The following is a 16393-nucleotide window of genomic DNA, read 5'->3' as shown; positions in this document are numbered from 1 at the left end:
TTTATTTATTTATTTGACAGAGAGAGACACAGAGAGAGAGGGAACACAAGCAGGGGGAGTGGGAGAGGGAGAAGCAGGCTTCCCACCGAGCAGGGAGCCCGATGCGGGGCTCGATCCCAGGACCCTGGGATCATGACCTGAGCCGAAGGCAGACGCTTAACGACTGAGCCACCCAGGCGCCCCTTCCAAATTGTTTTTTTTAATAAAATTATTTTCTTTCATAAAAACATTGATCTCTAGAGTCAATGAAAAGTAGAGTGCTTATGGTCTTTTAAAGTTAAATTTTTTTGGTATGTCATTTTTCGAATTTAAAATGTCGAATGATTTTGAACTTCAATGACATTCTAAGACATTGAAATTCTGGCAAAAAAAAAAAAAAATCTAGCACTGTACCGTGTTGCACTGTAAGGCAAGATACATCTCAATGTTTTCTCACTTCCTTACTGAACTATGAATTTTAAGAGCCAACCAATTACATGCTAAGGTGATGACAGAGTAAAAATTTAAAAGATATATTTTTCTGTTGTTGGTGGTTACTTTTTTGTTGTTGTCAGCTTTCATTTACTGCTGTCCCACGCTGATTACTCTTTTCAGGAAATAGCTCAAAAATAAATGTCATTACTTCATTATTTAACCTAAGGGACATGATCTGGCTTTCAGAATTACACCCTTATTGGATCACAGAATGATATATTGTTTGAAGCCCCAGTATTTTTAGTTTAATAAATTGAGGAAAAGGAAGTAGTCTCTTTTCTATTGTTGCTGTTTGTGCTGCAAAGTCAACAAGAGGTTGTCAAGTTTGTAAATAATTGCTGTGTGGAGCTTTTTTTGTGGGAGCGAACTTTTCCATGAAAAATTAAGTGTAAGCATTGCTGCAGAACAATAAACCCAGGTAGCCTGGAGAAGTGAACTCATAGAAGTACTCAATAATATCTGAATTAATAATATAACTTGAACTTTAAGAGTATGTGCGACAGGGCGCCTGTGTGGCTCAGTCGGTTAAGCGACTGCCTTCGGCTCAGGTCATGATCCCGGGGTCCTGGGATCGAGTCCCACATCAGGCTCCCTGCTCAGCAGGGAGTCTGCTTCTCCCTCTGCCCCTCACCCTGTTCTCATGCTCTCTCTCTCAAAAAAATAAAATCTTAAAAAAAAAAAAAAAGTATGTGGGACATAGGATAGTTGTAAAGCTCCACTGTAATTGTACCAGTAATGGTTTTGGAAAAAAAATAAAGCTCAATCAGATATAAGCTTATTATTGTTCTTATTTTATCCTAATCATCACCAATGCTTCCACATCACAGTTGATTGTTGGCATTCATGGATTTAACATTCAGACTATCAGTGTCTTGAGTTTGGAGGGAAAAAGGTAAGCAATTAAGAAGAGCCAATGCACTTCTCTCTTCCTAATGCTGAAGGCTCCCCCAGTCTACCTAAGCAATAGTAGCTGAGGAAACCTCTGGATCAGCAAGGATGGGAGTGTGCAGCAACCATGGATACCTTTGAGCAGTAATGATGAACCACATCAGAGGGCAAAAGATCCAACCTCGAGACCTACCTCGAAAAAAATGCCAAACCTCAGCACAATTTATAAATGGGACTAGACATTCAGATTGAAACTGCAACTTTAAAAAAAAAATAGGTGACATTCTTAAGATTATTATCTTTACTGATTTTAATATGGAATGTGCCTGTTTCAAAAAAAAAAAAAATTCTGGCAGGAATGATAGGAAAAGAGCATCTTACCACGATGTTCACACGCTCCCAAGAGATTGATGATGTTTGGGTGGTGGCCAAGTTTACAGAGAACCTCCAGTTCCCCAGCGAAGTCCCTGTGGTCATCTTTGGAGGCGTATTCTGGGAAGAAAGTCAAGAGTTGTGATCCCTCTCTGTTAGGCCTCTTTAGAAACAACTGTCCTCTCCTGTTCCCTTCGGAGGACCTTCAGGGCACTGAGTCACTATCAGTTCTGGAGAACTGTACAGAAATCAGAGATTACTCTAGGAAGAGTACTTGGAAGTGGTAACACTTCGGGCTGACGCTTCTTTGTTGTTGGGGGCTGTCCTGTGCCAGCAGGATGTACGGCAGCATCTCTGGCTTCTCCCGCTAGGTACCAGCAGCCCAACCAAAAATGGATCCAGACGCTGCTGAATGTCCCCCCAAGGGGCAAAACTATCCCTGGTTGAGAACCACTGCTTTAAACTTTTCCTTGTTTAAGCTCTCAAATACCCCGTGAAATGACTTGATAGAGACTCTACCTATTCTAGCTAAAGCCGCTGTCCAGCAATAAATATGCTGAGCAAGAGAACCAAAGTTTCAGTGCAACAACACAAGGAATGCACACACCTTGCTTTCTTACAATAATTTTAACTTGCTTTTCCACAAACCAGTCCTGCTAAAATATAAACTCAAATCCAACAGCATTTTCATGGAAGTGCTTGGTGGTCAGGAAACTGAATTGTGTTTGTTTCTGTTCTTTTCATCCTGTCTCTCCATTAGCACTTGGAGCAGAGGAAGAACCATCAGGTACCAACCAGGCTGAAGGGAAGGCTCTCTCTGGTTGATGCACAAACTGATCAGCCTTGATCAGTGACAGAGCACTCTTACTGTTTTTTGAAAAATAACATTGCGTAGGAAAGGTGGGAGAGGGGGACAGTTGGGTGCTGGTGGCCCTGTGCATGCCTGAATGTGCTTGGAAATTACAAAATTTTTCATAAGGGTTACGGGTACCCATAAAACTAGCTAGTAGGCAATCCCAGGTCAGATACCCTGTTCATACCACAAGAAGCCCGAGGGTCAATGCCTTGGGAGCATTTTTAAAATGAAGTTATTTATAAGGAGGCTGTCCTCCTACTTCAGTAATTGTCCTCCTTTGAATGCATCACTCTCCCTATAGACAGTTTCTGCCCTGACGCCCCATTTAAGCTATTTCACCTCTTCACATGGGCATGAGACAATCAGGCTCAGGTCAGATTTTAAAAGCCCTGGTTTTACAAGATTCTATACCCTGTTTCTTCATACTATCCTTACTGTTCCCCCAAATTCCTCGTGACTAACATAGCAAAACAGAAAAGAGATTTATGGATATTAAGCAAAATTGTGTGTGTTCATGTGTGTGTGTGTGTGTGTGTGTGTGTGTGTGTGTGTTTGAAACATACTACTATCTCTAAACACAGACACTATTTTATTTGTTTTATTTTATTTCTTTTCTGTCAACACTGCAATAAGCAGCAATGATTTAATTAGATTTAGGGTTAATTCCAACTTTAGGCTCAATATTGCCGTCAGAAAGGAAAACCTATCAGCAACCTTACAGAGCCTGCATTGTGAAGCTAACCAACAACGGGGAGTTAATGAAATTCCCTGCTCTAACACATGGCTTTCCAAGCCCTCATGCTAGACAAGCAACACCGCAGCTTCATAGTCAAGCCACGCATAAACTGCTCCTTCACACAAAAGAGAACACAGCCAGGACCGCCAGTGAGCTAGTCACTCTGCTTTCTCAGATGATGTTTATTAGCCAGCTTGGTAAGTGGGTAGGCACCAAGCAGTCCTGAGATGAACACAACTGGAAAAGATGTAGATCTTCTGACCTTAGATCGGCAGTTTTCAAACTTGAGCGTACAGAAGAATCACAGAGCACGCTTGTTAAGAACACAGATTCTCGCGTGTCCCCCCAGAAATTCACATACACTGGACCCGACAAAGGGAGAGGCCAAGCAGATGCATTTCTAACAATGTCTCTGGGAGATTTGATGCAGATAATCCATGAAGACAGTGGTTTGCAAAGTGTGGTCCCCAAACCCTCAGCATCAGCATCACCTGTGAGCTAATTAGAAATGCAAATCCTCTGGCCCTGCCCCAGACTTGCTGAATCAGAAACCAGGGTGGACCCCAACAATCTGTTTTTAACAAGCCTTCCAGGTGATTCTGATACACACTCAATTTTGAGAACCAAGTGCATCAAGAGAAACAACAGCGCTCCCCTAAAGTTAGAAGTATGTGACAGAGAATCTATATTCTCACATCCCAATGAGTCAAGACATTGGCATTTAAACAGCTCATGCCTTCATATGTATGTCCTGACCCTATCACTGGCTGACCTCAAAGGAACTATCACCTGCCATTGCACAGAACAGCTGTATTTGACATCATGCCAATTTTTTGTTTAAATAATGTAAGACCATAGCGGAAAGATTCAACAGGAAGTCAAGTTTTCTCCCCACCCTAGTGAAATGCTGACTTGATCTGGTCAAGCACTGACCTTTCATCCTCTTGATGGCAGCGTCCATCCGTAACCCATCCTTCTTGATGCGCGCCTTAAGAACCTGGCCAAAATTACCCTCCCCGATCACATCTTGAAATTTGATGTCATTCCAGTCAAGCACTGGATAAATTGTAGGATCCGGGTTGTTTTTGGCCTTCCTGTTCAGGGCCAGAGTTCCTGAGTTGAACTGCACAGCTGGTTCTTCCCTCTGGAGAAATAATATTTTCATGGTTTTGTGTCAGGATTTTTCATAATTCTAATGTGCATAAATACTCCTGGCTTGTATCCCATACCAGGTAAAACAAGAAATTGTCTATCTAATTCCAGAATGCAGATGGAAATAGGTTTCATCTAACAGGCTGTCTATAGGGCTGCATGAGCTAATTCCAGGCCTCAGGTGGAAGGCATGCTACAATCGATTAACAATGTCTGCAGAGTGCAAGCATAGGGGAATAACAGCAGGTATGCCACAGGATGGCACATCCCCAAGTTAGTCACGCTTGAGTTTCTACTGAGCTGTGGAATGAGCAGGTGTTCAGTTCTGATTTGGAAAAGAACTCAGAGATCCCGTCTGGGGCAGTAACAGGCTGTGCCTCACTAAGAGCTCTCCTTGCATTGTCTTGGCCTATTCTTGACTCTCACTCTGACTTATCCTGAACCTTAGAACCTCTCAAGCCCACTCTGCAGCAGACTCTGGCCCCAGGATGACAGAGGCTTATAGTCAAACCCAACACAGCATCACCTTTTCTCCTGAGTTTGAGAGGGTGCTGACATATCATGACAAAGCTCCAGCGCACCTAGCCCCCTTGCTGGTCTGTCCTCTCCAGTGACAGCCTGAGTTGAGTCAGCTCTGACATAGAGTCAGATGGCAACACTCCCCTTGTCCTCCAAGGAGGGGAATCTCAGGGGTTTGTGGACATGAAGCTGTACCTCCTCTGGAATGTGTAATTGTACTCAATGTTTTATACATGGAATTGATAAATTGGGTACAGATTTATCTTACAGAGCTTGAAACCACAAACTAGAAAAACGTTCAGCCTATGGCATACCGAAGAACTCAAACAGGGTGTATACTGGTCAGGTACGATTCTGTAAACCTTGGTTACTAGTCAAAATTTCTAGATGAAAGAATGAGGCAGTGCCAGGTATGAACTATGACTGCCAACTGATGGGTACAAAGGAATGGAGACACACATGTACCTAAAATTCATATATATTACATAAATAATATATATGAGGAATAATAAGACTGTGGGAGAAATTAGAAGTATAAAATAGGAACTAGAAGTAGGAAATGTGGGGAAAACTTGTCTAGCACAATACATCGTTACCCATCACACTGAGGTCTGGTTATGCTCATGTCCTTCCTTACCAACAGCATTCAATTCTTCATGTTGCAAGATTGGTCTCCCTGGTGACTCATCACTAGGATGACCATACATCTCATTTTGGCAGGGCAATAGTTCTGTTTTAGCCCTGGCTTCCTAAATAATTATTAAGAGCAACATTTCCACTCTCAAAATCATTCCAGTTTGGGGCCCCTGGGTGGCTCAGATGGTTAAGCCTCTGCCTTCGGCTCAGGTCATGATCCCAGGGTCCTGGGATCGAGTCCCACATCTGGCTCCCTGCTCAGCGGGAAGCCTGCTTCTCCCTCTGCCTCTGCACCTCCCCCTTCTCATGCTCTCTCTCTCTATCTCTCTGTCTCAAATGAATTAAAAAAAAACCATTCCAGTTTGGACAACAAATTACATAGTCATGCTGTTTATCTCCCATTTCATAATGGAAGTCAAAGAGAAGAAGGGAAATATTTGTTTTACAAGTAAACTTCCTGGTCCACATCTTTTTTTTTTTAAGTAGGCTCCACATCCAGCGTGGAGCCCAATGCGGGGCTTGAACTCATGACCCTGAGATTAGGACCCGAGCTGAAATCAAGAGTCAATGCTCAACCAACTGAGCCATCCAGGCACCCTTCCCGGTCCACATCTTTAAAGCGAAGATTCTGCATACATGCAGACTTGTACTTATTAGCTAGTAGGAAGATGAGGCACTACCACGTTTTGGAAAGCTTGGGCCATTCTCCTTTGGACATTTGCCCTCTTCAGTTGCAACATGATCAGGAAGGCCAACAGCACCGTCAGGCAGGTCATTCCCGCCGAGCCAAGGATGGCTATAAGCAGCATCTTGCCACCTCCAAGGTCCACTGGTGCTGCACAGAACACAGGAGAAGCAGCAGGGTTAGTTTAGGAGAGATAAGCCAAGACCATCTATGGGTGACATCGAGGTACAATGGATATGTAATGGCGGCCCTGGCTCTGCCACCTAATTGCTACGGGACCTTGAGCTCCTCATTTATATGTTCTGAAACTCAATGGAGAGGAGTATGACTCACAGGGTTGTTATAAGACCTAAAAAAAAAAAAAAGGAAAAGTGCTAATTATTAGTTGTTACCATTTGTCCCACTTTTACTTCCAAGTAGAGGCCCAAGCAGCAGCACATTATCAAGTAGCAGGGAGAATGACTAACTAGATATAGGACTTTGGGAAAGTGGCTAAACCTCCCTGCACAATTTCCCCACCTAGAAAAGTTCTCAAGTTCTAAGATGCTGAGCTTAGAGTCTATAAGATTTTTTTTTTTCTTGTTTAAAAAGCTGATGGAGAAAACCTGAGAATACCATTGACAGAATGAAGGAAAGGAGGAGGGGAAGGAGGGAAAGACAGAAGAGGAAAACCATTAAATTTAGGGCTCAAGTCAAAATAAACTATTAAAGATTATGGTCTAATCCATTTCTTTCCCTAATTTAAACTCAAAACTAAATGCAATATATCTTTATGAAAAACAGTACTTAGAGCATGACCCCATCTTCTTACAAGAATTCTTTTGTGATTATCTCTCTTTCCTTCCTTCTATCTCTAAGCATGGGTACATAAAGACACATCTGGAACAGAATGGTGAGGCTTTTGTTGTTTTGTTATGCCTTGTTTTTAATTTTTCTGTTTGTATTTTATGTATAGCTTGGATTTAGGGCCTGTATACATTTTACCAAAACACAAATAATTGTAAAAATAATGTCTTTATTAAGGGTGTCAACTGAAAACTCCAACTCTCTATAATTGGCAGACTCATCATTCCTTGGACATTTCAGAAATATTCCAAAGAATCAGTCCTGAAAATATGGCATGTTTCATTTTATTTCTTAAGCCCTAGGTAGCCCTCGAAAGCCAAGAAGTTTTTACTACTCTAAGATTTTCTGGAAAAATAAACTCTAGCCCAGATTATAAATCTGCAAACTTTCCATCTAATGTCACACATTGCAGAGGGCTGGCAGGTGCCACTGCAGACAGACTTCAAAGGGAAGGTGCTCCAGGAGCTGCAGTCCCACCTATCCTGGTCCCTTGTTCACTTAACTACATTTGACTGGTATTATCAGTCACAAACACTGGGCATCGTGTCCTTGGCACTCTGAGGGACCTACATCTATCTCAAAAAGCTTACTCTCACTGGAGTGGGGGTTAGTGGTGGACATGGAGGCATCATAACTTGGATCCAAAAAGTAAAAAAACAAACAAATAAACAAAAACAAAACAAAAAAACAGGAAAAACAAAAACAACAACTTAGAATTGCATGGTGTCATCTAAGCTAAAAGAGGAGTTCATTTGAGAAAGAATGGAGTTGGTTCTTGGAGCATCCCACTGAAGCACCCTCATAGGCCTGCCTTCACTAAGCAGGTTCCACATTCTTTTTCCATGGAATCGAATTCACATTCCTCAGAGCTTCCATTGCTGGATGGGGAGTGCAGATTAAATGGGCTAATTTAGTCTAAGACTTAACAAAAAGAAAATGGATCAACACAGTATCCCTCTCAGGAGCATTTTCATTTTAAGAACCTATCTAGAGATGGTGAAGCCTATGTAGACAAATGAATTATGTCACATGACATACACATGAGGTAAATATCTTAATTAAGATAGTGGGGCTTCTCTGATACTCTCCAGAAATAATCCTAGGTAAATACCTGTCCACTCTACCAACCTTGAGATTTAGAAAGGGTCATCAGTTCATGAGAAAAGGTTGGGTTGCTTGACCCTATGTTGTTCTCTGCAAAAATGTCCACCTGGTAAGCTGTTTCAGGCTCTAGGCCCTTGAGCTGATACTGGGTAATGGTGGCATTCTTGATCTTCACATCAATGTGCTGGTCTTCATTCTTGCCCTGAACCTTGTAACGGATGATAATAGAAGAAATAGAATAGCCATCCAAGATTGTCCAAGAGATCATGGCTGAGGAGTCTGTGATGTTAGAAATCTTGATATTTTCTGGTTGAGGAGGGAGAACTAGAAATTTAAAAAAAAATTCACTTAAGTTACACTACCATCTTAGATTATTATGCTTTTAAGGGATACTTACTGTCAGCTCATAAACCAAGAATGGCAAATAGGTGTTTTCTCAGGTTGTGATTCCAATCAATTGGAAGTGGACTCCATGCAGACTTGACAAAATGGCACAAGACAGGAAAATAACAACACATATATCATCACATATCTTCTCACCCTTGCATTAAATTAAGACATCAAATTCTGTTACAACCAGTAGAAATTGGGCAAAGTGTACCAACAAATTCATCAAAAAGCAGAAATCCCACTGCTCAAGAAAAGATACTCAACATTGCTAGTTATCAAGAAAATGAAAATTGAAATTAACAGTGGGGTACAATTTTTTACCTTTGAGATTATGAAAAATAAAAAGGTCTCCAACATCAAGTGATATAGATATAGGGAAAGGATATATGTACAGAGATTGATATAGGGAAAATGGTACTCTCATATACTCCTGAACATCGTACACATTGAATGAGAAACATTGCCTATCAGTTCTACTTCGGGACATATTCCCTAGGAAAGCTCTCACACCTATGCACCTGGAGACATGCATAAGGATGGTCATTGCATTTTTGTTTGGGATAGTTAAAAAAAAAAAAAAAGGAAGGAAGGAAGTGGTACAGAAAGGAAACAACCTAAATGTCCACCTCAAAGGGAATATATAAATAAGATGATATAGTCATAACATAGAATATTATGCAGAAGTTAAAAAAGTATATGTCAGATCTAAACAATGAACATGGGTAAGATAGGAATCATAGTGTTTATTCCAAAAAGCAAGAATGGTATGTATGCATATGTGCACTTGTGGATGAATCTAACACATTGAGCCAATTCAACCTTGAATGGAAAGATACACAGCAAACTTATAACGTGGTTGTCTCTGGGGAGCCAACCATAGAATGAGAGTAGGGATGACGGTCCAAGGGACTTGTGATCTGTATTGTGTTTTTACTTCCACAAATCAACAAAAGGGCTGAAAACAAATATGACAAAATATTAACAGTTGTTAATTCTGGGTAGTAGGAATGTGGGTGTTTGTTGTATTATTCTCTGCACTATTCTGTAATTTTTAAATTTCATAGAATTTTTAAAAAGTGATGAAGAATCCCTGAACGCTGACGTAGCAGGTGAGACTTCCACATGTCACTGATACAAGAGAGTGGCTGGAGGAACACGGAGCTGTTTTCTACACCTGGTATTGAGCAAGTGGAGATGCAGCTGCAGAAGAGAGCCTGAGACATCAGGTGTTGGCAAGGGACCCCATGATCCTAACCTAAGTGGTAGTCAGTGTGGCCAAGACATATTTTATCTTTCCAAGGACTCCAAAATACACAGACACAGTTCTAATGCAGTGAATCTAAACAGAACTCTTTGCTTAATGATGAAAAACTTTCAATACTACCAAGAAACCCAGGAAGTTCCAACTAATTTTAAATGACCAATCTGAAATAGAGAAAAGCCTGAGTTGCAGAATATTTTGAAAGAAAAAAGGTTTTATTACTCTCAAATATATTTTATAACCCTAAGAATTATCTACTATGAAGATTTTCAAGCAGAGTCATTTAGCTTTTAAGATTAGGAAAGACCTATCTAATTAGCCAGCATCTAGAGGGCTGAAGAAACAGGACAATCTTGAAAACTGTCCTATAACAAATTAAACATACCCCAGAAAACCTTATTCATGTTATTAATTTACTTAATAAATAACTGCATACCAAGGAAAGGTAAATTTTAGCACAGTCCTGCCTTTCTTACGTATTACACGTTATTTAAATGGTTTGGTGTGTTGGGGTGGGGGCACTAATTAGCTTCCATCCTTAACTGCCTTTTATGATGTCTAGCAGTCTTGACTTGATGGCAGCTAAGTCCAAGCAGCAGTAGTCAAATGTCATTCAGGCAAAGTGGGGCCATGTGAGTTACTTACTGTCACTAAGGGTCCAAGCGATGAGATCTTCACTCCATTCCCCCTGGGCCTTGGTGTTGACTCTGGCTCGGACTATGTACTGCTCCCTGGGGTGTAAATTGTTAAGTAGCACTGAAGTCAGGTTGCCTGGCACTTTGATATTCTGCTGGTCACTATTCATTTGTACAGACCTTCTCTCCACTTCAACATAGAAATCATCTTCTGAGCTTGGAAATATTGGTTGCCAGGTCAAATTTAGAGTGGTCTGACTTTTTGGTAGGAGAATGAGACCTCTTGGAGGAGGGAGACCTGGGAGAAACCAGAAAGATCATGATTTTTTTTTAAAAGATGTTTTTATTTTTAAGTAAGCTCTATACCCACCGCGGGGCTTGAACTCACGATTCCGAGGTCAAGAGTCACATGCTCTACCGACTGCACCAGCCAGGTGCCCCTAGATCATGATTTTTGCATCGGGTGAAGCACAACAGCCCCAAAGGGCCGCTTTACAGAAGAACCTTGGCTTCTAGAATAATAGACAACTTCACAGACCATCAAAGAAACACAAGCTAACAGCCATGTCATACTTTTTTTTCTATCAAAATTGCAAATATTTATAACAAATCTAATTGTAGTTTGAGTAACTATAATAGAGGAACTCCTTTAGAGAACAACTTGGGAGTAGTTTTCAAGAGCCCTAGAAATGAACGTCTGCTTTGGCCCTGACCGCACCAGGGATTTATCCCGAAGAAATAATCCAGAGGAAGAGAAAAACCAAAGTGCATGAAGACATTCATTATGGCATTATTTAATAATAGCAAACAATCAGAAGAAACCTAAATGCTGAAAATAGGAAAGTGCTTTAATAAATTATGATATAACCATCCAATGGATTAAAATAGATCGTTGGGAGTAGTATGGGAGGCCAAAAAAAATATTTCTAATACATGAGAAAAAACTCTAGTTGCAATTTGATAAAAGTCATGGCTACAATTGCTGAAGGGTAGGGAGGGAACTGATAAGACAGTGGATTTTCCAAGGTTGTGGGATAGGAGGGGTGGGTAACTAACTACCCAGTGTTTCGGTTACGATTCTGAGCGATATATTTTTACGCAATTCCAGGGTTACTTCCCCGTAGCAAGAATTTCAAGCCCTGGAACGGCTGTGGTGGCAGGGCCTGGGCTCGCCCTGCTCTGATCACAGCAAGGTGCTGGCTATGACCACACCTGCCCTGGCCCAGAACCTGGGCTACCAGACAGGCACCCGAATGCAAACAACATGGGTTTTGAAATGAAAGAGATAGGAGCCTGCCTAGTTTTGCGGCCTTGGGAAAATTCATAAGCTCTCCAAGTTCACATGTAACACAAAATGGAAATACTTATCTTTCAGACTCAGGAGAAGCACATGGGATAATCGATGTGAAAATAGAAGGAGTCAGGGACTCTTACATAACCTACTTTCCCTCCTTCCTTCCTCCCTCCCTTCTCCCTTCCTGTCTTATCTTGCGTCAATGGGCACAGAAGGACTCTGTATTTTCAGTTATAATAGTAAATTGACTTTTCACTTCCAGATATCAAGTATTTTCAAAACATAGAATAGGGATCCTCTAACTCATGCATTCTCAGTGGGGACAGTATTGCCCCTTAAAGGGGGCAAACACTGGTTCGTGGGATACGAGAACATTTTAGATATTACAATTGCTTATGTAGGGCCACAGTATATAAATATATCTATGGTATTAAAATTCATGGCAGGGGAGACATTAGGACAAAAGAGACATTTTGTCCTAAGGACACAGGTATCTAAAGGGGGCGGTAATTGAAGGAGGAGGAAGGTGGGGGCGGGGAGAGAGAGGAAGAGGGAGAAAAGGTTGGAAAACTGCTCTTTTCGGTTAGAAGTGAGAGAAAGGGTCTGTTTCCATACACCAAGACGGTGACTCCCACTGGCCAGTTCTGACCGGTGTTACACTAGGGAGAACCAGCGATCAGGTCTCACAATTCACTTGGCATTATGCTAAAGCAATAATTATTCTCTGTAGTCTTTGTAAATAAAATCATTATTTTAACTATTTAATATTAATACATGTATTACTCTAAATAACTATTATTCTCTATAACCTTTACAAGTTGAAAGAGGTGATGGTAACTCCTTTCGCTTATCTCTGAAGTTTAAGTTCCAAAAGAAGCCGCCCAGAGGAGGCAGGCAAACTTAAAATGACAAAGCAGAACAGAGAGTTGATGTTTTGGAGCATATATGCAAACCTCCTAAGTCTAGGCCTGGTACAGAAGAGTCACTCGATAAATGGTCATTTCCCTTTTCCTTTCCTTCAGGAACATGACTTACCCTTCACCCCTCCCTACCTGCCCTCTTTCTGCCTGTGTTCAGAGTGTGATCTCTTCCCTCCGCTCCTGGCCTCCTGGTCTTCACCATTAAATCAACATACTTATAAATAGTGCAACTGCCAGATGAATTAAAAAACAAACATCAGCAAAATTCAAATGATGGGAAAAGAAGAACCTTCAAGAATTCCCTCCCCACCAGGGCACCTGGATGGCTTAGTCGTTAAGCATCTGCCTTCAGCTCAGGTCATGATCCCAGGGTCCTGGGATCGAGCCCCACATCGAGCCCCACATCGGGCTCTCTGCTCAGCGGGAAGCCTGCTTCTCCCTCTCCCACTCCCCCGCTTGTGTTCCCTCTCTCGCTGTCTCTCTGTCAAAATAAATAAAAATCTTAAAAAAAAAAAAAAAAAAAATTCCCTCCCCACCTACCCCTGAGAACTACTTTGAAATATTCCCCAAGAGACTTCTAAATACATCCAGGCTGGAACATACTCTGAGTACTGAAGACAGTATCGTGTGGGTCTGTGAAGTGTTTTATGATCTGTTCCATAAATTCTTTCCATCTGAGTCAGATTATGACCTTCGCCTTGGATTCATCAACACTGGCCAGAGAGAGAATTAACTACCATTTGCCTTTTAGCAGCAACCTGACCACAGAGCAGAGACCCCTTTGATCTCTTCATCTTCTAACTTATATAGAGTTTCTGGTGTTATTTTTTGTATTTGCTACCTGGTGAGGTCCCGGGAAACCATCCCTTATTTGCATACTGCTTCTCCAAGGACCAGAGTAGCTCTTGAGTTCCATTTGGTTCTTAAAGGATGCTGCTGGTGAGATGGAAATTTGGGGGTGGGGGGGATCGAAGGGGGCAGTCTCTGTTAGGGATGCAACACCCCTGCAGGAGAGCACACTCATTCTGAATCCTTCTGCCTTTACGAAGTAGACTAAAAACAGAAAAATTTATCAATTGGGATAAAGAAATGGTATCTTTGGGCTCCTAGGTAAAATAATAATAATAATAATAATAATAATAATAATTGGAGAAATAAAAGGATGTGAAGTCTGAAGATCAATTTATGAACCATTCTGAGACGCTACTTGTCAATCTATAAAATGGGGAAGATAATTCTTACCCTTTAAGGTTATATGAATGAAATATATGTGAACTTCAAACTATACAGGGCTGACCAGGAGACAGTAACAAATGATAAGACACAGTGAACACTAGAAAAGCAAACTTTACAAGGGATCACTCCCTTGTTTCAGAGAGGGGTACCTGGGTAGCAGAAAGCTGGAGTCCAGGTTAGTGTCAAGGAAACTTCACAAATTCCAGGGACCCTCAATGAACACAATAGAAGGGCAATCGATACTAACATTGATCAATCAAATATCGCTACATATATTACTTAGAATGTATGGATCAAGGATCAACAACATCAAGTACAATTTGCCAACTTCTTAGAGCTGCAAAATCATGAGCCCAACCCTGGCCCCAAACCTACTGAATTAGAAACTCGAGGCGGGGGGTCAGAAATCTGTTTTAACAAGCTCTCCAGGTAATTCTTATGGATACTAATGTTTGAGAACCACTGATTTAGAAACATGGAGGCCTATATCCCATAAGAAGTAGCTTAAGGGGGACGCCTGGGTGGCTCAGTTGGTTAAGCATCTGCCTTCAGCTCAGGTCGTGATCCCAGGGTCCTGGGATTGAGCCCCGCATCGGGCTCCCTGCTCAGTGGGGAGCCTGCTCCTCTCTCTGCCACTCCCCCTGCTTGTGCACGAGCGCGTGCTCTCTCTCTCTCTGACAAATAAATAAATAATCTTAAAAAAAAAAAAAAAGAAGTAGTTTAAGGAGGTAAATCGGGCTGCCTGTAGGAGGCAGCATTTGGGGGTGGGGAGGTGGAACAGGGGTGGCTGTTCTTCAGATAAAAGCTTCTCATCTTATTTGATGTTTTAACTCTGTGCATGAGTTACTTTGGAAAATGAGAAATCAGTTTTAAAAATAAATAAACTGGGATTTCTGAAGTACATATGTGCCAAGAGTCTGGCTTAGGCCCTTAAGATGGAAACAGGAAGCTGTTGGTAAAACTCAGGAGCCAAGCAGTTGCTGCTAAGTAAATCCCAACTCCTAAGGGATGGCCCTGACTTCCTGAAGGCTCATCTGCTTCCTCCACTATCCCCGTACTGCCGCAGACACCCTCCCCCAGGGACATAGACCAGGAGTGCAGCCCAAAGAAAAGAACTATTTGGCTCCAAGCTGCCCACCTTCCTGTCACTTTCCCACCCATTCAAAAGCAAACTCCTTCCCCCTGCATCCCCACCCACCCACTCGCCCACCACCACCCTTCCTGGTCTTCCTTCCTCTTTCCCCTTCCTCCCCCCTCCCACCCAGTGCAGGAAGAAATGCTGTTTGCTTCCACTGACCGATAGAAGCAGTTGTGAACCGTCTCACCGGTCCCGGATGCCCTTCCCCACCCTCTCCACGCCGGACCAGCTGCACGCAGAGCTCGTATTCTGTGCGAGGTTCCAAATAGCTGAGTGTAACAATCTCACTTGTCACTGCAAAGAGGGAAAGTCCAGGAAACTTAAGTTGGCATTCTTGTACATTGTTTAAAGTGGAATGCTGTTATTGTGATGTGAACTGGTGTTTGGTTTTTCAAAAATACAATGTCTAAGGGAAACAGGCAATCCCCCCCTTCAGGGCCTCAACATTCCTAACACAAGGAAAATGAGGCTTTTTTAAGGAAGTTTCCAGGTTACGATGTACACACTAATGTAAGAGTCTCTGAGCCACTTAATCACGTCTGCTCTAGGGCTTTTGTCTTTTCATTTGTAGGGTAAAACCACACAAATCTTCAACTATATGGAATAACAATTAGATTTAAGGGGGGGTGGGGAATCTCAATTAAAATAATGTAATTTAATTGCCACTGTTTTTAAATACATAGTGATTGCAATCAGGCTATCAACAGAAGAGATTCTTTGAGGGTTTGCTTACAAAGACCAGAGAGCAGATTTGTAATCGTCATACTATTTACAAATGGAGGGCTCTGAAGTCATTGAAAATAGATCTCCTAAACAAATAGTATATGCATCTTTTCTCCTTAGCTATTTGCTTTAGCCAGGCTCTGTTCTCCACAGGTATTGCAAAAGTACCGCCTTACCATATGGTAAATTTCCAGTTGGTAAGAAAAAAAAATCGGGCTGTGTTCACGAGTTCTTAGAACACTTTGTGGATGTCCACTTGCAGAAAGTGACGATGGATTATTACCACCGTATGACTGCTTTTTAATAAAACCTAGCCTTTGATATTGTCAACAGCAACTTAGCAAATCAGCCTTATGTCACTAGGATTCTGAATTTTGGCTGAGTCTACAATAGAATGTGAAGAGCTCAGTAACAGTGCCATGACTTAATTCCACATATCCAGGTCAGCTGGGTTAATACTAAACCAAAACCTCCTTTTGTTCTACTTTTTGTGACTTCCTCAATTACCCACATACAGTGCATAGAGGG

The 16393-nt window shown here is 41.7% G+C and overlaps 1 protein-coding gene across 2 annotated transcripts in view; it reads right to left on the bottom strand.

Annotated features, from left to right (window-relative positions):
* TEK (TEK receptor tyrosine kinase) overlaps positions 1-16393 on the bottom strand; it is a 93129-nt gene that overhangs the window by 11152 nt on the left and 65584 nt on the right. Inside the window, exons 11-16 of one of the 2 annotated variants that reach the window (XM_036106368.2) lie at positions 15302-15436; positions 10565-10852; positions 8293-8592; positions 6314-6468; positions 4260-4470; positions 1744-1854 (exon numbers count right to left, since the gene is read on the bottom strand). In XM_036106368.2, coding sequence (XP_035962261.1) covers positions 1744-1854; positions 4260-4470; positions 6314-6468; positions 8293-8592; positions 10565-10852; positions 15302-15436 — 1200 coding nt within the window. The remainder of the gene's footprint in view (positions 1-1743; positions 1855-4259; positions 4471-6313; positions 6469-8292; positions 8593-10564; positions 10853-15301; positions 15437-16393) is intronic. The other variant, XM_036106369.2, reaches the window with a different exon arrangement.

The sequence above is a fragment of the Halichoerus grypus genome, chromosome 14, assembly GCF_964656455.1.
Source record: "Halichoerus grypus chromosome 14, mHalGry1.hap1.1, whole genome shotgun sequence".
NCBI classification, from domain to species: Eukaryota; Metazoa; Chordata; class Mammalia; order Carnivora; family Phocidae; genus Halichoerus; species Halichoerus grypus.
Note: the sequence above shows the minus strand (reverse complement) of the source record. Positions and strands in the feature narration are given on the sequence as shown.